The 22,117-nt window shown below is 45.3% G+C and overlaps 1 protein-coding gene across 2 annotated transcripts in view; it reads right to left on the bottom strand.

Annotated features, from left to right (window-relative positions):
• LOC147606874 (tocopherol cyclase, chloroplastic-like) overlaps positions 1–22,117 on the bottom strand; it is a 57,911-nt gene that overhangs the window by 33,184 nt on the left and 2,610 nt on the right. The window contains exons 3-9 of one of the 2 annotated variants that reach the window (XM_086791009.1): positions 17,888–17,967; positions 17,643–17,719; positions 12,157–12,326; positions 11,879–11,976; positions 10,762–10,866; positions 10,552–10,668; positions 10,258–10,404 (exon numbers count right to left, since the gene is read on the bottom strand). In XM_086791009.1, coding sequence (XP_086647135.1) covers positions 10,258–10,404; positions 10,552–10,668; positions 10,762–10,866; positions 11,879–11,976; positions 12,157–12,326; positions 17,643–17,719; positions 17,888–17,967 — 794 coding nt within the window. Of the gene's footprint in view, positions 1–10,257; positions 10,405–10,551; positions 10,669–10,761; positions 10,867–11,878; positions 11,977–12,156; positions 12,327–17,642; positions 17,725–17,887; positions 17,968–22,117 lie in introns of both variants that reach the window. The other variant, XM_086791010.1, reaches the window with a different exon arrangement.

Here is a 22,117-nt window from a genome sequence, read left to right as displayed (position 1 = left end):
ACACAGTCTACCATGCATCAATAAGAAGACATCCCTGAGAGTATAATGATCATGCCGCTCACCCTCAAACATCTGATCATAGATCCTACCAAAATCCTCATCCTGAACATACTGCTCTTTCATCTCATCAAGCTCATGATGATAAGCAAGTGAAACTGCTGAGACATGTGGCTTGCGTAACAAAGCATCTGCCACAACATTCTTTTTGCCTTCCACATGTACAATCTGAATGCGGAACATAGACAAAAAGTTGGCCCATCTCATATGCTTCTCAGAAAGTTTAGTTTGCGTGAGGAAATAACGCAAGGTCTGATGATCTGTCTGCACACTGAAATCAGCTCCAAGCAAATAGTGTTTCCATGTAGAAAGAGCATGAATTACAGTCAACATCTCTTTCTCATAGACCTGTAAATGCTTCTCGGCATTCTGTAATATACGACTCTCATAGGCTATCACATGTCCTTCCTGCATGAGAACTGTCCCAATGCTGTTCCCACATGCATCACACTGGACAACAAAAGCCTTTCGGAGATCCGGTAGTACCAATACGAGATCCGAAGTAAGCTTTTTAAAGGCTGCAATTTCTCAATCAACCCATCAAAACGGAATTCCCTTCTTTGTTAAAGCATGAAGGAGCAAAGCAATGTCAGCAAAATACCGTATGTACCGCCTGTAATAGAAAAACAATCCCAAAAAGCTGCATACATCATGCACGGTCCTCAAATCTGGCCAATTGAGAATTGCTTCTACTTTCGAAGAATCCATACGGATTCCATCTTTAGACACGACGTGCCCCAAGAAGTGTATTTCTTCCAAGAAGAACTCACTCTTCTTGCCATTTATGACCAACCTATACTTCCGGAGTTCTTCAAAAAAACTGTGGCCAAATGCTCCCTATGCTCCTCTGAGCGTGAATGCACAATCATGTCATCAAAGAATGTGCCCACAAACGCTCTCTAAGGCCGGAAAATCTTGTCCATCATCCTGTTAAAGGTGGCGAGAGAATTTGTCAAGCCAAAGGGCATGACCAAGAACTCATATAGTCCAACGGTGGTCCGAAATGATGTCTTATGCACATCCTCGGGTCTAATGCGTATCTGATGATACCCGCTTTTCAAGTCTATTCAACTACAGACTGTGGAGCCTTGTAAACGGTCCAATATGTCATCAATCCTTGGAATAGAAAATGGATTCTTGATGGTGTTCTTGTTGAGCGCCCTATAATCTATACACATGCGCCAAGAACCATCTTTCTTTTGCACTAAGAGCACAAGTGAGCAAAAGGGTGATGAGCTAGGTTAAATCAACCCCTATTTCAACAACTCCTATACTTGGCTCATAATTTCCTCTTGTTGGGCTCCACTAACACGGTATGGCGGTCTATTTGGTGGGGTACTCCCCGGAATAAGATCAATAGCATGATCTTCTGGCCTTTCCGGAGAAAGTTCTCCTAGCAATGACTCGAAAAAGCGATCTTGGTACTCCCGTAGGAAATCAGTCCTGTCTTTATCTAACATAGACAAATTAGATTAAGATTCATCATCTTTTGCATCCTTTACAAAAACCAAGTACGCAAAAAGATGCTTTTTCATTATTGATGAAATGGCCGAAGCCAATACAATAGGAATAGATTCCCCTTTAAGCTTTAAATCCAAAATGTGCTCTTTTTCTCTATGAGTCAAAGTAATCTTCCTATTGTACGTATCCACCACCGCATGTACTCTATGGCACCATGGCATACCCAACAAAACATTACACCCATCAAGTGGCATGATATAGAATTCCTCACCGTCCACATAACCCTGCACATGAAGCCTTAGCTTCCCAATAACTAGCCTCATACAAAGGCTCCATCTCCTCTGCACGGATACCCAATCTGCCAGCCAAATCTGGTGAGATAAAGTCGGCTCTACCACTTGTGTCAAAGAAAATCAAAGCATTCTGATCTCTAATTTTGCCCCATGCTCTGCATAACTCAGTCTCCTCACCACCTGGCTGTTCCCCAACAAGATCAGGAACTAACCCTACATAAGGCTTTGCTTTCTTAGACTTGGACTCTCCTTTAGTGTCAGAGCCCTTATTGGACTTACGCTTGGAACAATTGAAAGACATATGTTCCTCTTCGGTACAGAAAAAACATTTCTTGGCATCCAACAAAGCTTGCTTCTCCTCAGGAGTTCTCTTGGGCATTGGTAACATCTTACGCCGCTTCTCTACAAGCATTGTTGCATCACGAGGTGCATGCCCTAACTTCTCAGTTTTCTTGCCAGTGCTTTTGCTGCCCTTAAATCCAGTTGAAACCCCAGTGAGTAACGCATTTGCCGTCATGGCATTCTCTATCATCTGCGACATATTTATTACTCGGGTCTTAATGCAATAGTCACGCACTTCCTTGGACAACCCACAACAATACTTCTCAACCTGCTCAAACAGTGGCACTGCACGATACGAAGTAACTGGGAGTAGAGCTTCCCAAAACTTCTTGTTGTAATCCTCAAGATTCTCACATTTCGATGCATCCAACTTATGCCATGCTGTCATTACAACCACCTCGAATGTAGATGTGAGCCACACGAAAGAGAACACTTGTTTACTGTACCCAAGTAGATGGTGCTATGCCTTGCAAAAGAAGAGTGGACTGCCACTGCAATGCATTGCCCTTAAGAAAAGTCGCAGCTTTTCTCACTTTCGAGGATTCCGTGTAATTTTCACCAAAAAAAGCAACATCAAACTGCTGTAAAAAGATAAGAGCCTTGAGCCTGTCTTTGGCCCCACTGAATGTGTCAAATTTCACCACAGCTCCCCCTTCCTTATAATCCTTCGCCTTACCCATAGGCGTTAGATTATCGTAAGGAAGTGGCTTCACAAGATTGCTACCCCCTGCATTCATGCCCATACGAGGGTCAACATTGCCAGTTCCCACACCTTGCATACCATGCAATCCTGCTGATCCTCCCATGTTTCCAAACATACCACTATGCATACCGGGCTGCATGCCCCCATACATGTTTCCTTGCATTCCGGGCTGCATGTCCCCATACATATTCCCTTGCATTCTGAGCTACATACCACCATACATGTTGCCTTGCATGCCAGGCTGAAAACTAGCTCCAAAATTCCCTTGCATTCCCATGCCTCCTTGAGGGTGACCCCCATTCATAGATTGGAACACAGAACCACCGCCAAAATAGCCTGGATGCATCGTTTGCTGCGGAATAGGCGGCTGCCCGAAAAAGGAACTCTGTGGGTTGCATCATAAGTGTTGTGTGTTGGAAAACTGTCCAAAAGCAAGATCATGTGGAAGGCACCACTATTGCTCTGAGGTGGGTTCCTAGAACGCACCTTCTTCTTCTTCTTAGGCTCAAAAGGGACCCTCATAAATTCAGCAAACTTCTCACTTTGTGTGAGCTTCATGAGCACATCCACTGCCCCTGCCAAACAAGCTTTGAATTGGGCATCATCTTCCTCTTTACTTGGCATATCTTCTGGCTGTGTTACATCCTCATAATGTGCATCTTCTGCAGCCTGTTCTCTTGCAAGTACATCCACAGATTCAGTCCTCTCAGGAGTGGTCTCCTGCTCTTCCTCATCATCATAGTCATAGTCATCCTCATAGTCTGACATCTTGCTGAAATTTTCAACGACCACTTTCCTCAAGACGCCCACGAGCTTACCCCCTCAAGAAAGTTGCTGATGGTCCCGGCAACGGAACCTTGACACCGGCCTCTGGTGGAAACCAAAGTGCAGTAGACTAGCAATCACCCAAACACAGTTGCCATCCAACAAATAAGACAAATAAAAATGAAGCTAGAGTGCTCCTACACAAAAAGAAGAACGACACGAGTGCTCCTACACAAAAAGAACGACACCTGTTGGCCCCAAAGCTTGGTGTCCCTTTCGGTATTTCTTTATTCACATTCAATAGAAGAGTTTAACTGAATACATCATAGCCATTCATGGCTTATACATATGCATGTCCAAACTGCCAGTCCTCTGGACCTCTTAGCATAGAGGTTTCACATAGCCCTGTGACCCAAAACACCACACTGTTATTCACCTCTAATCAGCCAAGATAGTACATTCATGAGGCCTTGTAAACACAGTCAATTTGCCCATGCATGTAGCCAAAGACACAACCATGAAACAGTCCACGAACCCTTCCTGAAACATTTAATTGTTGCTCCTGTTTCTGTCCTCTTGGGCTGCAAATTCCTCCTCTCACAGGGAACCGAGAGAAGAACCCCCGAACAGCCCTCTGACTGGAAGAAAGAGAAGCTATGTACTCCTTAGGCTCGAGGAGCCATCATCCTTGCCTCAATCTCTTATCTTCACCAAGACCAATCGAGAGAGAGAAATGAAATGATATATTAACGTCTCTAAGAGGCAATAATGGACTATGAGACCAAAACTGAGAGTACATCTGAAGTTGGTGTCTCATCAAAGAGAACAATTAAATGAGACTAAAAAGTACAATAAACTGATTGTTTTACAGTTGTAAGAGCAGAATTGTAAGACTCCGAGATGATACTGAGTAGAAAATACTGAAAAATACTGAAAAATGTATATCAGGTAGATCCATGTATGCTGATCAGTTGAAGTGTTGCCCTCTCCTTAGATCAAATATCTCCGCCATGGGGCTGTCGAATGGAGAGGTCGTAGAAGCGAGGTAGGCGCCTCCGATGCCGAGCAATAATGGCTCTGATCTGGCGATGGTGAGGATGCCATGGTCGGGATCCTGGTGGACGTGGCCGACGAGCACGACATAAGATGATTGCTCTATCAGTGGTGACTCCTCAGTGCCCTGATGGCCCAATGGAGGAGGTATCAGGAGGTGTGAGGGCTAGGTTGCTGGTGCTGATGCCGAAGAAATTTGTCAAGGTCCTTTGTCTAGGTACATCGTGGCTCGGTCTCCTGTCTACCAAGAGGGTCTCTCTGTGTCTCTTGAGCTCAAGTAGAAAAAATCCCAAGCATCTCTGATCCTCAAACTCCATGACCCTGCGTAACGGCCCAAAACCACCTGTGAGAGAAGAAAGGCTTCAGCCCTGTACCTCCTTCCAAGAGAGAGGAGGCGTGAGTTCCTTGCGAAAAGAAGAAGCCTTGCTAATTCTACAACCCAACTGTGCCTCTGTCATGACCCTGTTTTTTTTTTTCAGTTTAAGTGTGGGCATGGTGATCGGTGAGCAAGATAAACATTTAATTGTTCATAATTGGGTGCCCGGACAAATGGTAACATGTCTGGACATCCCCAAGTGTGAAGGGGGACCAAGGGATTTAAAATACCATGTGTGGACATCCCCAAGTGTGAAGGGGGACCAAGGGATTTAAGTATTTTAATGTTTATAACCTTGGGTGGCCCCTAGGCATAAGTTTTAATAAACTTTATGGGCCCTAAGATAAGTATGGGGAGGGGGCTACTCCACTTTTAGAGAGTACACGCCTCTCTCTATTCTCTCTCTTGCTTTTGGAAGAGAAGGCTGGCAGGCAGCGCAGGTGGAAGAGAGATCTGATGAAATCAGAGCGCATACAGGCTGTAGGCGTGGAGAGCCTTTCTGAAAACAAGGCGTATAACTGACAGGGCTGCAGGGCTGCAGGGCTGCGCCTTTCTTATGCTTGCTTATGGAGAGAGGGTGGGCAGGCAGCACTGATTTGAGGCCTGGAAAAACAGTCTGGAGAAGCTCCACGCTGCTGGTCATGAGTTGCTCTTAGAAGGAGGTACTGTCGGGCTGTGCTGCAGAGAACAGAGCTGCTGTGCGGCGCTACAGGGTAGAGATACCGAGAACAGAGCTGCTGTGCAGCGCTACAAGGCAGAAACACAGGTCTATTGCTCTCTTTCTTTCTCCCTCTCCCTCATCCGGCTGCAAGACAAGAGGACAGGACAGTTCGGGGCTTTTCCTCGAGTCTTTTCTTCCTTGTGGAAACCGACATCAAGACTGTAAGTTTCTCTTTCTTTGTGAGCAAGTGGGACTGCAGGTGATGTCATATGAAGTCTCTCTTTTCACTGGCTCAAGACTGCTCTAGAGTGGTTCTCTCTAGCCCTTTGTGAGAGGAAGGGTTTGGCAGTTCAGAGGGTGGAAACAGGACAAGATTGTGGGCTGTTTTGGACGAGTTTGCGGACTGGTTTTCATGGCTGAGTTTATGGCTATGTGCATGGTTCAGTCAGATGCTTATTCAAGGCCTCATGGATGTACAGACTTAGCAAATTAGAGGTGATAACAGTGTGGTGTTCTTGGGACACAAGGCTGTGTAACCTCTATGCTAAGAGGTCCTGAGGATTGGCATATTGGACTTGCAGACATACGAGCCATGGATGGCCATGTTGTAATCATCTAAATCTTTCCATTGAAATTGAATAAAGAAATACCAAAAGGGGCGCCAAGCTTTGGGGCCAACAGGTGTCATTCTCCTTTTTGTTTTGGAGCACTCTAGCTCCTGTTTATTTGATTAATTGTCTGGACTACAATTGGATTGGGTGACTGCTAGTCTACCGCACTTTGGTTTCTACCAGAGGCCGGTTTCAGCCTCTTATGGAGAAAACCAGTCGAGCAGCCTATATGCCTTTGTGTCTCCTGCTCCGCCCTTCACACAAAAACATGGGAGAGAAAGGGATCAGCGCGCCCTCCTGTGTACCCAGCGGAGCAGCCCTTCCCAGTCAAAAAGCACCTTTTCCTACAGCCGCTTGTGTGTCAGCACTCTCCCCACGACCAGCCTCATCCACCTATGATGTATGCAGCAGCCTGACTCCTCTGTTGCTGCCCGACCAGCCCGCCAGTTGAGAGAGAGCCCACGTGCAACTGCAATCCAACCGCCAGTTTTCCCAAGAGCGAAAAAGGCCCACGCATGTCCAAAAGGTGTCCTTCAAAAACAGCGTGGGCTCCCCTAAAAAAGGGCCACGATTCCCTTCAAAGGGTTTTCTTTTGTTTTAAAGGCTTTAAAAAACTTTGTCCTCTACCCCCCCCCCCCCCCCCCCCCCCCACATGGGTAATAAAAAGAACCCTTAATAAGTGTCCCCAAGTGTGAACATGTAACCATTGTCGTACACACTTGTGTCCTGCACACTGTCCACCATGCTCACACCCACATTGCACAAATTCACAGGGTCACGACAAGTCCTATCTTGGGGAGCATTCTGATGCTTACTTTCAAGACGATCTTGGTAATGATGTTTTGGATCCAGGTGATGTTCCCATGAAGACCGCCTGATGTCCTATAATGACAATTTCATGGCCTTGTACATACACTGCATTGTATATACATGACTGCACCAATCAAATGCATGACATATAATGTCTGTGGGTTGTGCAAACTTGAAAAATGGTAACTTTTATGGTCTTATAGTGCTATCATGAAGCCAGATGTGATATCTTTGCAAGAGCACAATCAACATGAATTTACTGGTCAATTGGGTTACTTTGCCGGATATAGTATATTTTATGCAAGTACAGGGGATTACTCTGGTGGGCTTATCATGGTCCGAAATGAATTACACCCAACTTTTGCATTCAATGATCTAGCTATGGACGTTGGTTGGTTGTACAATGTTTGTTACACGGGGAAATTTTTGAGTTTGCTACAGTCTATGCACACACAACATTAGCCAAGCGGGCTGTCTTATGAGCTGAAATTAGAGCTTATCCACGGTTGCACAATGTCTTTATCTGTGGTGATTTCAATAATGCACCCTCATTGGGAGATAATTCCTCGGGGCACTCACATATGTTGGCTTTGGAAAAAGTTGCTTGGGCAAACATGGTTGGTGAAATACATGCACTAGATTTAAGGCCACATGTCAGACGAAGGATGCTTGGTTACACTTTCTGGCATTCGGCAATATTTTCTTACCATGCTAGATTGGACAGATGGTACTTGTTAAATGCAAATCAGTATGATGATTTTGTTTGCAAAATGTGGATTGACCATGCATTGCAACTATCACATCATGCTCCACTATGGATGGGCCTCTATTTTGGACTGCCAATAGATGATATGCCCTTGTATAACAAACGCCTGTTGCAAATAAACAATAGCTATCTCTTACATGACCGCTTCCAACAAATGGTGAAGGATATCATACATCTGCTAGCCGCTCAGAAGTTCAAAATCTAGATGTTGCATGGTAGTGGAAGCACTTGACCTCTTCGCATGTGCGGCAAGCCTCAAAGTCAATTTTAGGAAATCCAAACTCTTAACACTAAAAATTGAAGCTTGACATGCTCATATATGGCCAGGGTAAATAATTGAGCCTTCACAAATTGTGTCATTTGGAATATCTGTTGGCATGGAATAGTGCTCCTAATGCACATTTAGACTGGATATTACAGGCCACAAATAGGAAATTGTACTACTAGAAGCTTTCCACTTGGCCTCTGCATGTGCACCCGAGAATAGTGCAATCCATACTCATTGCATATATTCAGTTCTTTTTACCTCTTCTGTTTTGGCCAAAGGATCAGATTGATGCCTTTATGTCCAAAATATTAGAGTTCTTTTGGAAATCAAAACACCATAAGAAAGCACTCAGACTATTGTCAATGGCAAAGCTATGTACTCCCGTATGCATGGTAGAAAGCACTCAGACTATTGTCAATGGCAAAGCTATGTACTCCCGTATGCATGGTAGAAAGCACTCAGACTATTGTCAATGGCAAAGCTATGTACTCCCGTATGCATGGTGGATTGAACATTCTCAACATACGTATACATGTCCTTGCACGGAAAGCTACTTTGTTGTCAGCTTTTGCAGCACAGCGGCAACCTTAGTCATTGATGCTGGCGGCCATGTGTGTTAGAATGAATGACATCCTCGGGCTTTGGTGACTGGACTACTACACATTGGGAGGTTGTGTTTGGTCATTTTGTTAAAAAGATACCTCGCTGCCCATACATACCACACACCTTATTCAAGATTGGAAGAAAGTTTTACAGCATGTAAAATGGAATGGCCGTGACATGGTGCAAGGGAATTCGTTGAGGGCTGAAAGCATACATTGGACTACGGCTCTTGCCTGCCCATTGGCTTTCACACAACCAAGGAAAGCTTTCTTCTTGGCAAAACAGGGCATAATTGAGATCCATGATGTGGTGGACCAAGTTGGAAACATTAAGTCCTTCCCTATGGCTCGACGTAGTCTTGGATTGGGTATGCATTATAGACCTTTGTGGGTGAGATATATAAGTTGTTGACCCCCTTTGCACCAATACCACCACTTTGTATGCATGACCGTCTGGCTGACTGGAAAGTTCTAGGGGTGTCTTTGGATATTATATCGGCTAAGAATTTATATGTGAGACTGCAACCACCGCCATGGATTACGTATGTATGTAATGATCCGTGGCACTTACAAAAACCATTACTATAGTGGTGGAAATGTTTAAGAGGGATCTGGAAGAGCGATTTGCCATTGAAAGAACGCATGTTCCTTTGGAGATACATGCTTGGAGTTCTCCCAGTGGGTGTGCTTCTGCACTCATGGCGGATCTATGCCTCGTCATGCCGCCACTGTGGTGCACAGACTGAGACAGTGTTGCACCTTCTTTGGTCCTGTCCACATTCCAGACTGCTCCTGGACAGGGTTTCAGCTTGCTTGCGCATTAGATTTCCCGCACACTTTTTTGGAAAACAGTTTTGGATATTTGGAATGTTGACAGTTGCGCTCCAGCCTGCGCTTCAGCCTTATGTTGTGTTCTTCTCTGGGTACGATTCTGGGCTCTGTGGACAATTTGGACCAGCCGGAACCAATTCATGTTCGGACAACATATGTCAAGACACCTTCTCCTTCTTCAGGCTCTCCTTGCGACAGACACTGCATTGTCGTTATGCGAGCCAAGATGTTGATTTGCTAACTTTCTCTCTTTTCTTTGATTGTTTCTGAGGAACTCTAGTATGGGTCCTTTTCGGACTCATCATTGTCCAATGCATATTTCTTCATGGGTTTTCCTCGCACTGAACCTCCTAAAAAATACAGCTGTTGAGTTCCTCTCTTAGTTACCCTTTTACAATGAGGCCTCGCATAGGAAGTTTCCCACTGCAAGATAGCTCCTCTATACCCCTGCAGGTGCAAGACAGGGAGACTCTGTGTTTTGACATTCTTTCTTGTAAGATGGGTCCTCTACACCACACTATCTGGTGATCCTGATTAATGACACTATGGTAGGCCTGATTAATGACACTGTCGTAGGCCTGATTACGTTGCAGACCCCAAATCTACAATATAAGTCCTAATTATTTCAAAAACTGTTCAAAAAGCAAAGATGCCTCACCTTGCCTCTCGATCCACTGGAAGTGCGTTCCCAAATCTCAAGCTTGAGATTACCAGAGAACGTGTCTTTGCAGAGAGGAGCCAATCCCACTTCTGTTGGAGCTTTCAGAGTTGTCCCTCCTTCCTTGGCTGTAGCCTCCAGCTCAACCTATAAATTCAAGGAGAACGATTATGGTTCTAAATGCACAAGCCTTCAAACAGACACACACCACTCACAATGAAGTGCATCAACAGATAAGAATCGAACTTTTTTGAGACGCATTAATTCAATTGATTAGAGAGTATGTATACAAACCTCGTACAGTGCGGTATGAGCCTTGATGTGCCAGAACCCCCACGGGCTTACCTCCCATTCTACAGGACCATTCCATGGTACAAACTCATAAAACTTCCCTCCATAATGAACACCAACCTGCAAAACAGAGAAAACATGGGATCTTGAGCCTTTGCCTTAGGGCATTATTTTCTACTGTCAGATGTATCTACAGTTCACAATATTGCTCACCAAGGCTACTTCTTCATGGGAGCCAGTCAGGGGAAGATATCTCCGTCCTCCACCTGCTGTCAAGGCTATGTTGCCAACGTCACCCTCAAAAACATTGCATTGTACCTGATCCAATATGTTGAAATCCATTCGTAAAAGTCAAAAACAAGGCACCAACAGATTAATTAGGTAAAAAACTCTTCATTTGGATCCAGATAACAAAGCTCAAACATCAAGCGACGGCAGCACCAATATCAAAATGAATATGATGTGCATAAATGCAACATCTGCCAACTTATATGGTACTACTGAGCTCTGACAGAACTGAAAGATCCTCTGGAAAAGCTCAGTTGGCATGTATGTGCCTTTATCCCCTCCTATATACAAGCCCACTAAGCCTTGTCCATTTTATGCAACACCCTGGAAGTCGTATAATTCTGTCCATAATATTGTGTTTACGTGAATGGGAGGGGCACTGTGCCAATTGTGCCGGCAATAAAACATGATAGGTTGATGTGTCTATGACTTGCTAGCTTGCAAATTGCAACTGGATTTGTCTAGATCTTCACTACCATTTGGTAATACTCCTCCCAGGCTCACCCCAAGCAAGAGCTGAATCCTGCTAGCACAACCCTCAATGGCATCATCATCCAAAAGCTGGCAGTTCCAGAGAGCATTGTCATCGACCACATTACCGCAAACATGTGAATGACTTGAGGCAGCACCTCTCAACACAACTAGTAAGTCTGCTCCACCTGCACCATATGTTTTTCGGTTTTGCTGTTGTTCAGGAGCTATCATGTCACTCTCTCCCGCAGGGGGGCAACAGTTCAAGCCCCAAAACCCAATATGGGACTATGCAACTCTCAAGAAGAAAATTTCAAGCACTATGCATCTTCATTTCTTTCTTTCGATCAACAAACTTTCTTTAAAATTCTTGGTCAAGCGAGATAGCAAGCAGCATGTGTGCAGTCTAGAAAAAAAATTTGTTAGCCATGATATCAAAATCTGCGTACTGTATCAAACCTTCTGTTCACAGTTTGAATGTGATAACCAGAGAAAAACTAAAACGGACACATTTTAAGGGGGAGCACACAAGTGTGTAACAGTAAAGCACCATACTGAGGGGAAAACAAACCCAAAACCATTTCTGTGGAAAGGACCCGCCCCAATTCTTTTCCGAGTATGATGGCACATCCTGAAACTCGAATTTGTGATCACCCCATTCAATCCAACCTGCATCAAAAACCATTTGTGGTTCAGCAGCTTCCAATAAATCAAGTCTCTCAGACTACACAGCCAAAACTTCTAAAGAATACAGTATCCTTTCACCCATTGGTTTCTCTGCGCCAAGGATGGGATGATACAGGCATGCCCATTAGATTCAAAGGACTGCACGAGATAGAAGGCAGTTACCTGAGGAGAGTCCACCAGCCATACAAATTTGCCAATGGGGCTCAAAGACAGGAAGTGCAGCCAACCAACCCGCTGTTGCCTTCTGATTTGAAACTGTGTCTCCCCAGCCATAAACAGGACGAGTAGTGTATGCCCACTTGATTGTCTTTACTGTCTTCATATCAGGTGACCTGCACAGTTCACATTTTAAAACAATGAACGTAGCTCGATGTGCTTGGCTGAGAACCCAGAAGTCATGTTTAAGAAGCATGGTGCATGACATTGCCTCTGACTTCTAAACAGGTAAGCTCACTGGTAGAGGATAGGACAACATGATCAATTCCTCATCCTGTGCTTGGCCCTTTATAGACACCAAGACTTATTCACCCATTTCACACATCACGACTTTTCCTTCCCTGAATCAAAGTAGTTACAGGTTGCATGCATCCATTTCAGTAAAAAGTGCTCTGTGCTTAAGCCAATCAAACCACCAACAGTGATCTCTCACAATTTTGAGCTTGGGAGAGCATGCATGCAACTCTTGTCATCGTCTCAAAGTGACTCAAATATTCTGTGGCTTGTTTTTTTACGACTACATATTCAGAAAATGAGCTTCAGTAAGAAGACACTGACCATCCACAGAGCCCTCATTGCAGATATCACTTCTCAGACTTTGCAAGTGAGCCACATTTGGCAGACATAAACCAGCATGTTGTGAACGACCAAGCTCTCTTTCCAACAACTCTTTTCTAGCAATTTGCCCTTATAAATCGAGAGAAAGGGACTGAGTCATGCCTGTAAAGTTAAGGCATGTGTTCGGAGACAACGGGCAGTGAGCAGACTTAAGGACTCCCTGACATACCGTGAGCACGAGCAGCATCATCGAGAAAACACCCCATTCTAGGGTTTTTCTTTTCGATTCATTGTATTTACATTCATATCAATGCACAGTAGATTATGTGAAATCTCTTGTCTATGTATCTCAAGGATCTTTGCGAATAATCTGTGATTATTTGCGTTAATCTCATCTTAAGTCTTCCATTGTTAGTTGCATGTTACACTAGTATCAGAGCATCTGAAGGTCGTGCACACTTAGGGTTTGCAATTAGGTTTGTATTTTTTGCTGTTCCAGGCAGTTTTTGCAGGTCACCTAGGGCAAGTACAGCCAGGTTTTACTGTTGCAGCCAGTTTTTGCAGTTTTTCATGGCACCCAAACCGGCTTCATCCAGGATAGGAGCATCTTGGATAATATCTTCACCTTTTGGGAGGCGATAGCTTCATAGGGAGGACATGGCAGTTCTACTTCTGGACTTTGAGAAAGCCTATGACAAAGTCGATTGGGCTTTCTTGAGGGAACCATGGATAAGCTTTCCGGCGGAATGGATTAGAGGTGTCTCCGCCCTTTATTTGGCAGCTCATAGCCAGGTCCCCATCCAAGGGGCCAAGGGGAACAGGTTTCCGATTTCCAGATCAGTCATAGGGATGCCCCCTCTCCCCTTTCCTCTTTGCCCGCATAGCTGAGGCGATAAGAGTATTTTTCTCTCCATACAATTGCCAGGACGCCAGGATCTACGTCTCCCCATCAGATCCCATGAGGAGCTACTTGACTCGAAGTTCACAGATGGCACAGCCGCCTGCCTCTCACAAGAGGAGGGGAACCTTCAGAGTTTTGCCCTCACCATGGAGACTTTCTGCTTAGCCTCTGGAACTCAGATCAACTGGCACAAGTCGTGTAGTTTTGGGGTAGGATCATCACCCACCCCAGCTTGGCGCCCAGTTGACTCATTCCAATGGCTCCCTAGGGGCCCCTTGATCAGATACCTTGGGTGCCTGGTTGGGATTGGCATTTCAGTCGAGCAGCAACTAGCCCCCCTTCTTCTTAGCATTCAGAAGAAGCTTTTTTGTTTTGGAGCACCGCCCGCCTCTCCCTCGCCAGCCACGTGATCATGGCCAACCATGTGCTCCTTGCCACCGTGCGGTACATCACATGTTGCTGGGCATTTTCCAAGGCCTGCCTAGGTCAAGTCCAACGACTGATCCGGAATTTTCCGTTGGCCAGGACCAACGGCCGGACGGCTAGGGCCAAGGTGGCTTGGAGGGTGATAATTTAGCCGCGGACTCGTGGAGGATTGGGAATCATTGACCAACGATGTAGTGCAGAAGGGCAAGTTGATCGTCAGAGGCCTTCTACCAAGTGGTGAGCCCTACAGCCATCCCTTGAGCGTATGTTCACATAGCCTAGGGCCCCCTTAGCTGTGGATGCAAAATACGGGTCGGCCTGTTTACGAGCTCTCCACGACCCGTTCATATGCTTTAACTAAACACTTCTTTCACACTTTGCTGCTGGCCATGATCTGGCCGCCTCATGCTCGGCTGTCCAGCCTGCAGATGGCTGCCCATGGGCTAGCCAGCAGTCTGGCCAAGCCATAAGGCTGGCCAACTGGGCTGCCCATGCCATAGGTGCTGGGCTGACAGGCTGGCTGCCTTGCTGTCCAAGCTCCCCTAGAGCTGGCCGACAGCATGCCCAGCCATGCTGGCTGTAGGGCATCGGCCATGGACCTCCATGGCCCCTAGATTGGCCCACAAGGAATACCCCCTTGATAGGCAAGGGTTACAAGCCCTTTTCTGGGGTAGCCCAAAGAGTTGCCCCCTTCTCCTACATGCAACTACATGATTCCTACTCACATGCCTGGTATCTGGCTACAAGGCAACAACTAGAACACCTGTAATCGTTCCAGAGCGGCGCTACTTCACGTGCGGAACTTGCACACCTGACCAAGACCTTGTACAGGACTCGTACACCTGACCAAGACCATGTGCGGAACTTGCACACCTGACCAAGACCATGTATGGGGCTACTTGAAGGAAGGGGCGTAGCCTCCAAATAGTCCGTCAATAAAGCCAGATAGTCATCAAAAAATTATGTCAAGCCAAACCGCTTCGTGTCCCTCTGTCTAAGATGTCTTGTCTTCGACTGGAACTGTGCTTGAAGCGGTGCAAAAGGATGTGCTCGAGAACCATCACTTTAGTTTTGTCAATAATATCTGGTTCCGCTTCGTCTTTAATCTTTGAAAAGATTGGACCTGCATATGATTTGAGCCAACTAACATGGAACACATCATGCATGGTCCAACTCGGAGGTAACTTCAACTTCATCGACACCTCATAGAAAATGGTGTGAAGCTTCTCTAAGATAACTTTGGGCATCGCTTGCCCACTTGTTTCAGCCGTTGTTTCATAATCCGAAGGTATACCCAATCTTTTTCTGAGAGAATCACATCCCTTCTATCTTTATTGGCTTGTCGAGTGTAGGCCTCTTGAGCTTTAGCCAGCCTATCATTGACGGATTCCAAGATCTCCCAGTAAAACTATTAATCTGTTCGCTTTAGGGACTGAAGACAAGGTTCTAGTCAATAGCGACTAGAATGGTCTTCCAAATGTTGCTTCATAAGGAGTCCTGCCAATAGCTAAAGAAAACAAATCATTCAAAACTACTTGAACTAAATTCAAAAAGATTCCCACTTACCTTGTTGATCGTGGACATAATATTTTATCACGTCAAAGGCCAACTGGTTATAAATCTCTATTTGGCCGTTCGTCTGTGGATGAAACATACTAGAGAAGTTCCATTTAGTACCAAATTTGTCAAACAACACCCTCCAGAAATGACTAGTAAACTTGGCATCACAGTTTGATACTATGGTCCTAGAAATCCCACCAATCGGATACCAATGCCGAATGAACAAGTGGGCAACGTCCTCGGCGGTCACTTTGGCCCTACATAGAATAAGCATAACAAATTTACTAAATCTATCAACAATAGTCAAACATTGTGTGTTACCCTTACCTAGACTACCGGGCGATGGTGGCTGAATTTGGACGAGCCCCCAAAATTTGGGTACCGGTGGCAAAAATCACCAAATCAAAAAATTGATTTGGGGGTTCTCAAATTAGATGCTTGGCAAGCTACTATGTGTATGTGGCTTTGTGGAGCAATCCCAAAAACAAGTCAAAAACTTCTTCCAAAAATTGACTGATGCCACTAGTGATGCGTGGGCTGAAAATCAGCCCCGGGCTGCACCAAGAAAGGGTTTTCCAATGGAAACCCTTGCTGGGGCCTATAGGAAGCCTAGTAGGCTTCCTTTGAAGCCAGGGAAGGTGACACAATAGGCTCAAAATGCAAAAGCGGGTTGCAACCTGTAGTGCACCTGTGTGCAGCAAATGAGCTGAAAATGGAAAGAGCAACCAGCTAAAGATGCAATGAGGACAAATCGAGGCAAAATCAAAAACCCGATAATAGCAAGAAACCCTAAAACTGAAACCCTAATGCAAGCAAGCAGCCAAGTGCCGAGTCCAAATGGAGGAGGACTTTGCTCTGATACCAAATGTTGGATGACCTACACTGTACAGATTTCGAGTTAGGGTTTACAACAGCAAAGCACACGCGTGCACAATGGTAGATTGTAGTCTTGGGAGAGAGAGGCACACAACTCTATATAGATTGAATGATAGGGAAATGTCCCAAGTACAAAAGATAAAGTACACCTCATAAGTGGATAAGAGGGTGTGCACTTGCTCAGGGAAAAAACCTCCTAATGAGGGAAAAAGTACCACGGCCAACTAAGTGTGTTCACACATCACTGCCTATAACATAAATGTCTACACAAACAAGCTACCTCACAGCCTGCCATATTAGCGTCCCTGTTCTCCGCCTCTGTGCTTGACAAAGCAACCGTTGGTTGCTTTTTGCTATTGGTTGCTTCTTGTTGCTCCAGCTAACAACACTCCCAAAAAATCTCAACACCGGTCTCCAAGGTCATCACATTCATCGAGGAGGTGGCAACACTTAAGGTTTAGGCATTTCTCTCCGAATCCATGGAGGAGGAGGAGGAGGAGGAGGAGTAGGAGTTGAGTGCTTCATCAGTTCTCGAGGTTTCCGTTTCTAACATGCAAGTAAAGCGTCTAGAGGCAAAGGGGCCAATTCAAGTGCAGACATTATAAATAGAGGAAAGGAGCTGAATGTCATGCATGTAGAGTTTAGGCACGTGCTCGGAGATAGTGGACACAACGAGCAAACTTAAAGGGCTCCCCAACAACCATGAGCACCAACATCATTAGCATCGTCATCAAGAAAGCACCGGGCACCCATTCTTAATATACATGCATATCAATGCATAGTAGATTAGGTCAAATCTCTCTTGTCCACTGTGTCTATCGAGCATCTTTGTGTCAATATGTGATTACTTGCGTTAATCTTGTCATAAGTCTTCTACTGTTAGTTAGCGTGTTACACATACACAAATCTAAATGAAATATGAATTGTAATCATAAGTAACCCTCTTCTTGGGGGCTCTTGTGTGTCCAAATAAAAACAACAATCTCTTGACCAATGTACACATTTGTCTACCTCCTTTGAATGTTTTCTTTTCGACCCTTATAGAAATAAACACTTTGAAGTTTGAAATCAAAGGAATGTAGCAATGAGTATATCAAATGAGTTTTATTACCTTCCATCATCACATAGAAAGCCTTGGTGCCAAAATGGTGTGACTTGAAACCCCTGCTCAACTTTTGCTGAGAATTCCTGCTCTACATCACAATCAAAGAATGCCTACAAATTAAATAACCTCCTTTAAAAATCCAGCTTCCATTCTGATCTGAAGTCTCTGCATTTAGAGATGTTTGCCCAAGCCTGGGTATGAAAGTATTCCCCAAGGCCAACTCATGCCTACAAATTAAGTTAAGAATGCACCTGATCTGAAGTCTCTGCATTTAGAGATGTTTGTCCAGGCCTGGGTATGAAAGTATTCCCTAAGGCCAACTCATGCCTACCTGCAACCAGTGGTATGTGTACCCATAGTTGCATGGAATAGAAATTAAAAAACACAACAAAAGACTCAAACTAGGAAACAGAAACGGCGAGTCTTAAACATTATATAGTATACATGAGAGGTAAAAATGTTAGATTAAATAAGAATAGGAAAAATTTGAAAGTTAAGAGGAGAAACATAATTTGGAGTAGATAGCAAGGAAATTTAGGAGAATTTGAAACTTGACGAATACATTTGTGGAGGGAATCTTGAGAGGAGATTAGGAATGGGAAATGGAAACAGAAACAGCAACTATAAAAGAAGCGTTTGCACATTTTTGGCTACAAAACAGCCGTTTCTTGTTTCCTGTTACTACAATCCACCCTCATATAATGTCAAAAAAATACTATGCAAAGATTCAGAACTAATGAAAAAATAAACATAAATTCAAACCTGTTAATCAACTAGGTCCCCCTTCCAAATGGGAGCAACCCTAGCAATTGGCCACATATAGCCCCTATACTTGAGTATGATCAGGTGCATGCACTTGCCACACCTACCTATGGGCTGCTCACTGTCCTGCTCCTAGCAACACTGACCCCAACGGTCCTACCTTGCATATCTCACCGTGATCCTCCTCGTGATGTCTACTCATGAACCCCCAAAACATTTGGAAAACATCAAAAAATGAAAACAAAAACCGGGCTTAACACCCTGTCATCGTGACAGTTAGGGTCACACCTTTGTGAGCCCTCGTGAAGGGCAAGGTGGAAGAGTGATTGAGTGTATGTTGGGGTTTGCACACACTCGAAATGTAAGTGCACTGGGTTATTGCCACCTGAAGGCCCATAAGAATGTACAAGCTAGGGACCAAAATAAGAAGTAAAAGATGGTATGGGACAACCACTGGATTCCTGTGTAAGTGTTTGCTGCATACAGGCATGGGCAATAGAGAACTTCAATAAAGAAACCCCATGACCAAGTTGGGAAAGTGACAGAAAACAAACCAACCAATGAAGGGCCAAGGCCCCCTGATTGTGTTGGTGTGGAAGAGCGTTGGGCTACCCAAAACAATCGGCCCAACCATCCCATGTCGGGAGGGCCAGGCTGTGGGGGGAAAACCCCTTGAAGGAGCGTAGGCCAAAAGGCCCTGTTTAATGACCACGGCCCTCGGTAGAGCAGGATGAGCAGCAAAAGGACAAATGGCACATAAAAGGCTTCCCTCAGCCCTCATATGTGGACCATCAGTCCCCAGCTAGCCCTTGGGAAAACACAGCCCACAGGAGGATTGTGAGCAGCCTAGATGCCAAAAATTCAGAAGGCAACAACCCACTCCTTCATCGCAGACAAACAACTATGGAAGAAAAGTGACAAACCGATTTGAACAGAAAGTGATGGACAGAACCGAAAGGAAATCTGCAGTGGTTTCGAACCCAAGCCTGCTACATCATAGTAGCCACAGATTACTAGCAAGAAAAAAAAAATCAAGAGCTGCAGCTCCCCCCCCCCCCCCCCCCCCCCCCCGTTCATACACCTGCCATCGCCATCGCTTCAGCTTTCGAGCAGTCTCCATTTACAGCAACTTTTGCTCTTCGAACCTCTAGGAGGGCTCCATGGCAATCGATCCATCATCCCCAACCGAGGCCGCTGTCCCTTACCTTTCTTTCTCAGGAGCGAGCCTCCACCTCCTTGCTTTAACAGTTGCATCTTTGGAGGCCTCCATCTTGGTCTACAAGATTGTGGGTCGCCGTCCGGCACATGAACAACTCAGGGATGTGTTACAAGCAAGCCTTCTTGGCGAGCCCGGAAAGATCATTGATATTCATCCCTTGGGACGTGGCTACTACCAAGTTGAGTTTGATTTGCCTACGACTTCAAGCATGGTCATGCAACTAAGCCCCGTCGCACTGCATATGGCCCAAGCCTTCTTTGCAAGGTGGCAGCATGGCTTCACCCTCTAGCTGGCGTCTTAGGCTCTCATGACAGTCCGCCTTCAAGGTCTCAAGAAGGACGGCTTGACCAAGCGTCCGACCGTCTAGTCGGCCTCTTCGGCTTTCTGACACGACAATCTTCTTTCGTGGTCTCAAGAAGGAACACCCTCCTCTCCTCCCAGGGATAGATACGTGGCGTTATTGCAAGGGTGATAGAATCCCTCCGGGCCGATGTCACCATTTGACCACCCAATTGGTCCACCCGTGCTTTCTCATCATGTATGCACATTGGACTGGCATCCATGGCAGTTGTATATGCCAAGGATTGATGCCACTCATGTGATATATATATATACCTAGATGAATCCAGGAACATGCCCAAATTCACCTTTTAGGAACATGCATGCTATATACTCATGGCAGTCAAGCCATAAGACTATATAACTATCAACTCCATTATGCATAGTATGGACTAGATACTACAACATCCCCACTAACGTCATCAATGCCCAATAGTGGGTGTAGAACTCTGTATCAAGATATGCTCTCACACACGCACTCCACACAAACACACACACATAAGAGCATATATTCACACATAGCCCTTCGTACTGAGTTTCTGTCAAACCTCCGGAGATGCAGGGCAGACTCAGCCATAATGAAGCCTAGCACTAAGGGAACTAGCAAATAGAAAGAATTAGTTCAGTAAATATGTAGTTGTTAGGGCAAATGCACCGCTAAAGATAAAAAGAATAAGCCAATATCAACTGGCCGCAACTCGGACGAAAACTTCACAATGTGAAATCTGCATGTCCGCTAATACGACTGGCATGGTTATATAGTATGTGATACTCTGGAATTGATTTTCCATTGGGACTTGTGTCTTTGTGTACATGCCTGGAAATGCCTGGTGGATTGTTGTTCCATTGGGTCTCGTACCTCGTGTACTTGCCTGGATGCACGTCTATTTTTTGATGAACGGTGATTGTCCATACCAGTGCTGCATTGCATAGCATCTTTATGTGCTTGCAATTGAAATTGAAATTGCATGTTGTTTTCATGCTCGCTTGACCAATGTGTAATTTTGTGTAAGGGGACACCCGCCCGTGAACCGTGCGTGTGAAACTGTATACTAGTATGGTTATGTAGCATGTGACAAGTAGTAAGTATTGGTCATAAACCTGGCCTTAGGAATTAGCACTAATTTACAAGTGAGTGTGTACACACTTCATTAAGTTTTGGGCGACCAAAACTCACTTATAAATTATGACCAACCAGGTGTTCACACACACTGATGTCCAGAGGTGGACAAAACCCAATGCCCACCGCCCAGACCTTATCCCCTTTGTACAAAGGGAGTAACCAGCCATGTGTCCGTTCTAGCCTGCACCACAAAGAACCTACCTACCACCTAGAGTGGACAACTCACCACCTCACTCTTCCCTCTCTCTAGAAGTAGGCACCTCCTTCATGAGGCCTCTGGGGCTGTATTTTTTGCACTTTCTCCTTCTCAACTCCATATCCAAGCTTGCTAGGGTGTTTTTCCAACTTCCAAGAGTGTTTTCATGTTCTGTACACTCTCATACACACTCCCACCAACTGAAATTCAGCAAAACAGCTCTTATTTTTACAGTGACTACTCTCCGTCAAAACCCACGCCCAAGACTCTTGGAGTGGAGGGTAGTTCCGATGGTTCCACCTCCCACAGATCTTAGTTCTGCGTATTGTCTCATGGAACATTCACAGTTTGGAGGGTACCGCAATGCTTTCAAAGCCGTGGAGTCCTTAGAGAAGAGCGTCACAAACAGCAATCAATGGCCCCATTGACATTCTCTTCACCAAGGAGCGTCATCTTTTAGAGGGGCATACCTGCCACTCTACAAGGAAGGTCCTGCAGGGCAAGAATAGGGACACTCGAGTTCGTTATCTTGGATACCAAGTGGACATCAATCTCCCCAATGCAACAGCTAGACTCCTCTTCTAAGCATTCGCAAGCTCCTCTTATCTTGGAGTTCAACCAGGCTTTGCTTGGTTGGCTGGGTCGTGGCAAACCAAGTTCTTCTCACCACCATGTGGTACAACACCTCCTGTTGTGCCTTTTCTCAAGCTTGCATTGGTCAAGTTCAACAGCTGATCCAAAACTTTCTGTGGACTGGCAACGAGAGACCTACCTGAGCCAAGGTGGCCTAGAGAGTGATCATTCCACCTGGGACGCAAAGGGAGCCTAGGCATCATCAGCTC

Source organism: Cibotium barometz, chromosome 56 (genome assembly GCF_041138505.1).
Source record: "Cibotium barometz isolate CiBa-2024 chromosome 56, ASM4113850v1, whole genome shotgun sequence".
NCBI classification, from domain to species: Eukaryota; Viridiplantae; Streptophyta; class Polypodiopsida; order Cyatheales; family Cibotiaceae; genus Cibotium; species Cibotium barometz.
This window is presented reverse-complemented; position numbering and strand designations above follow the sequence as displayed.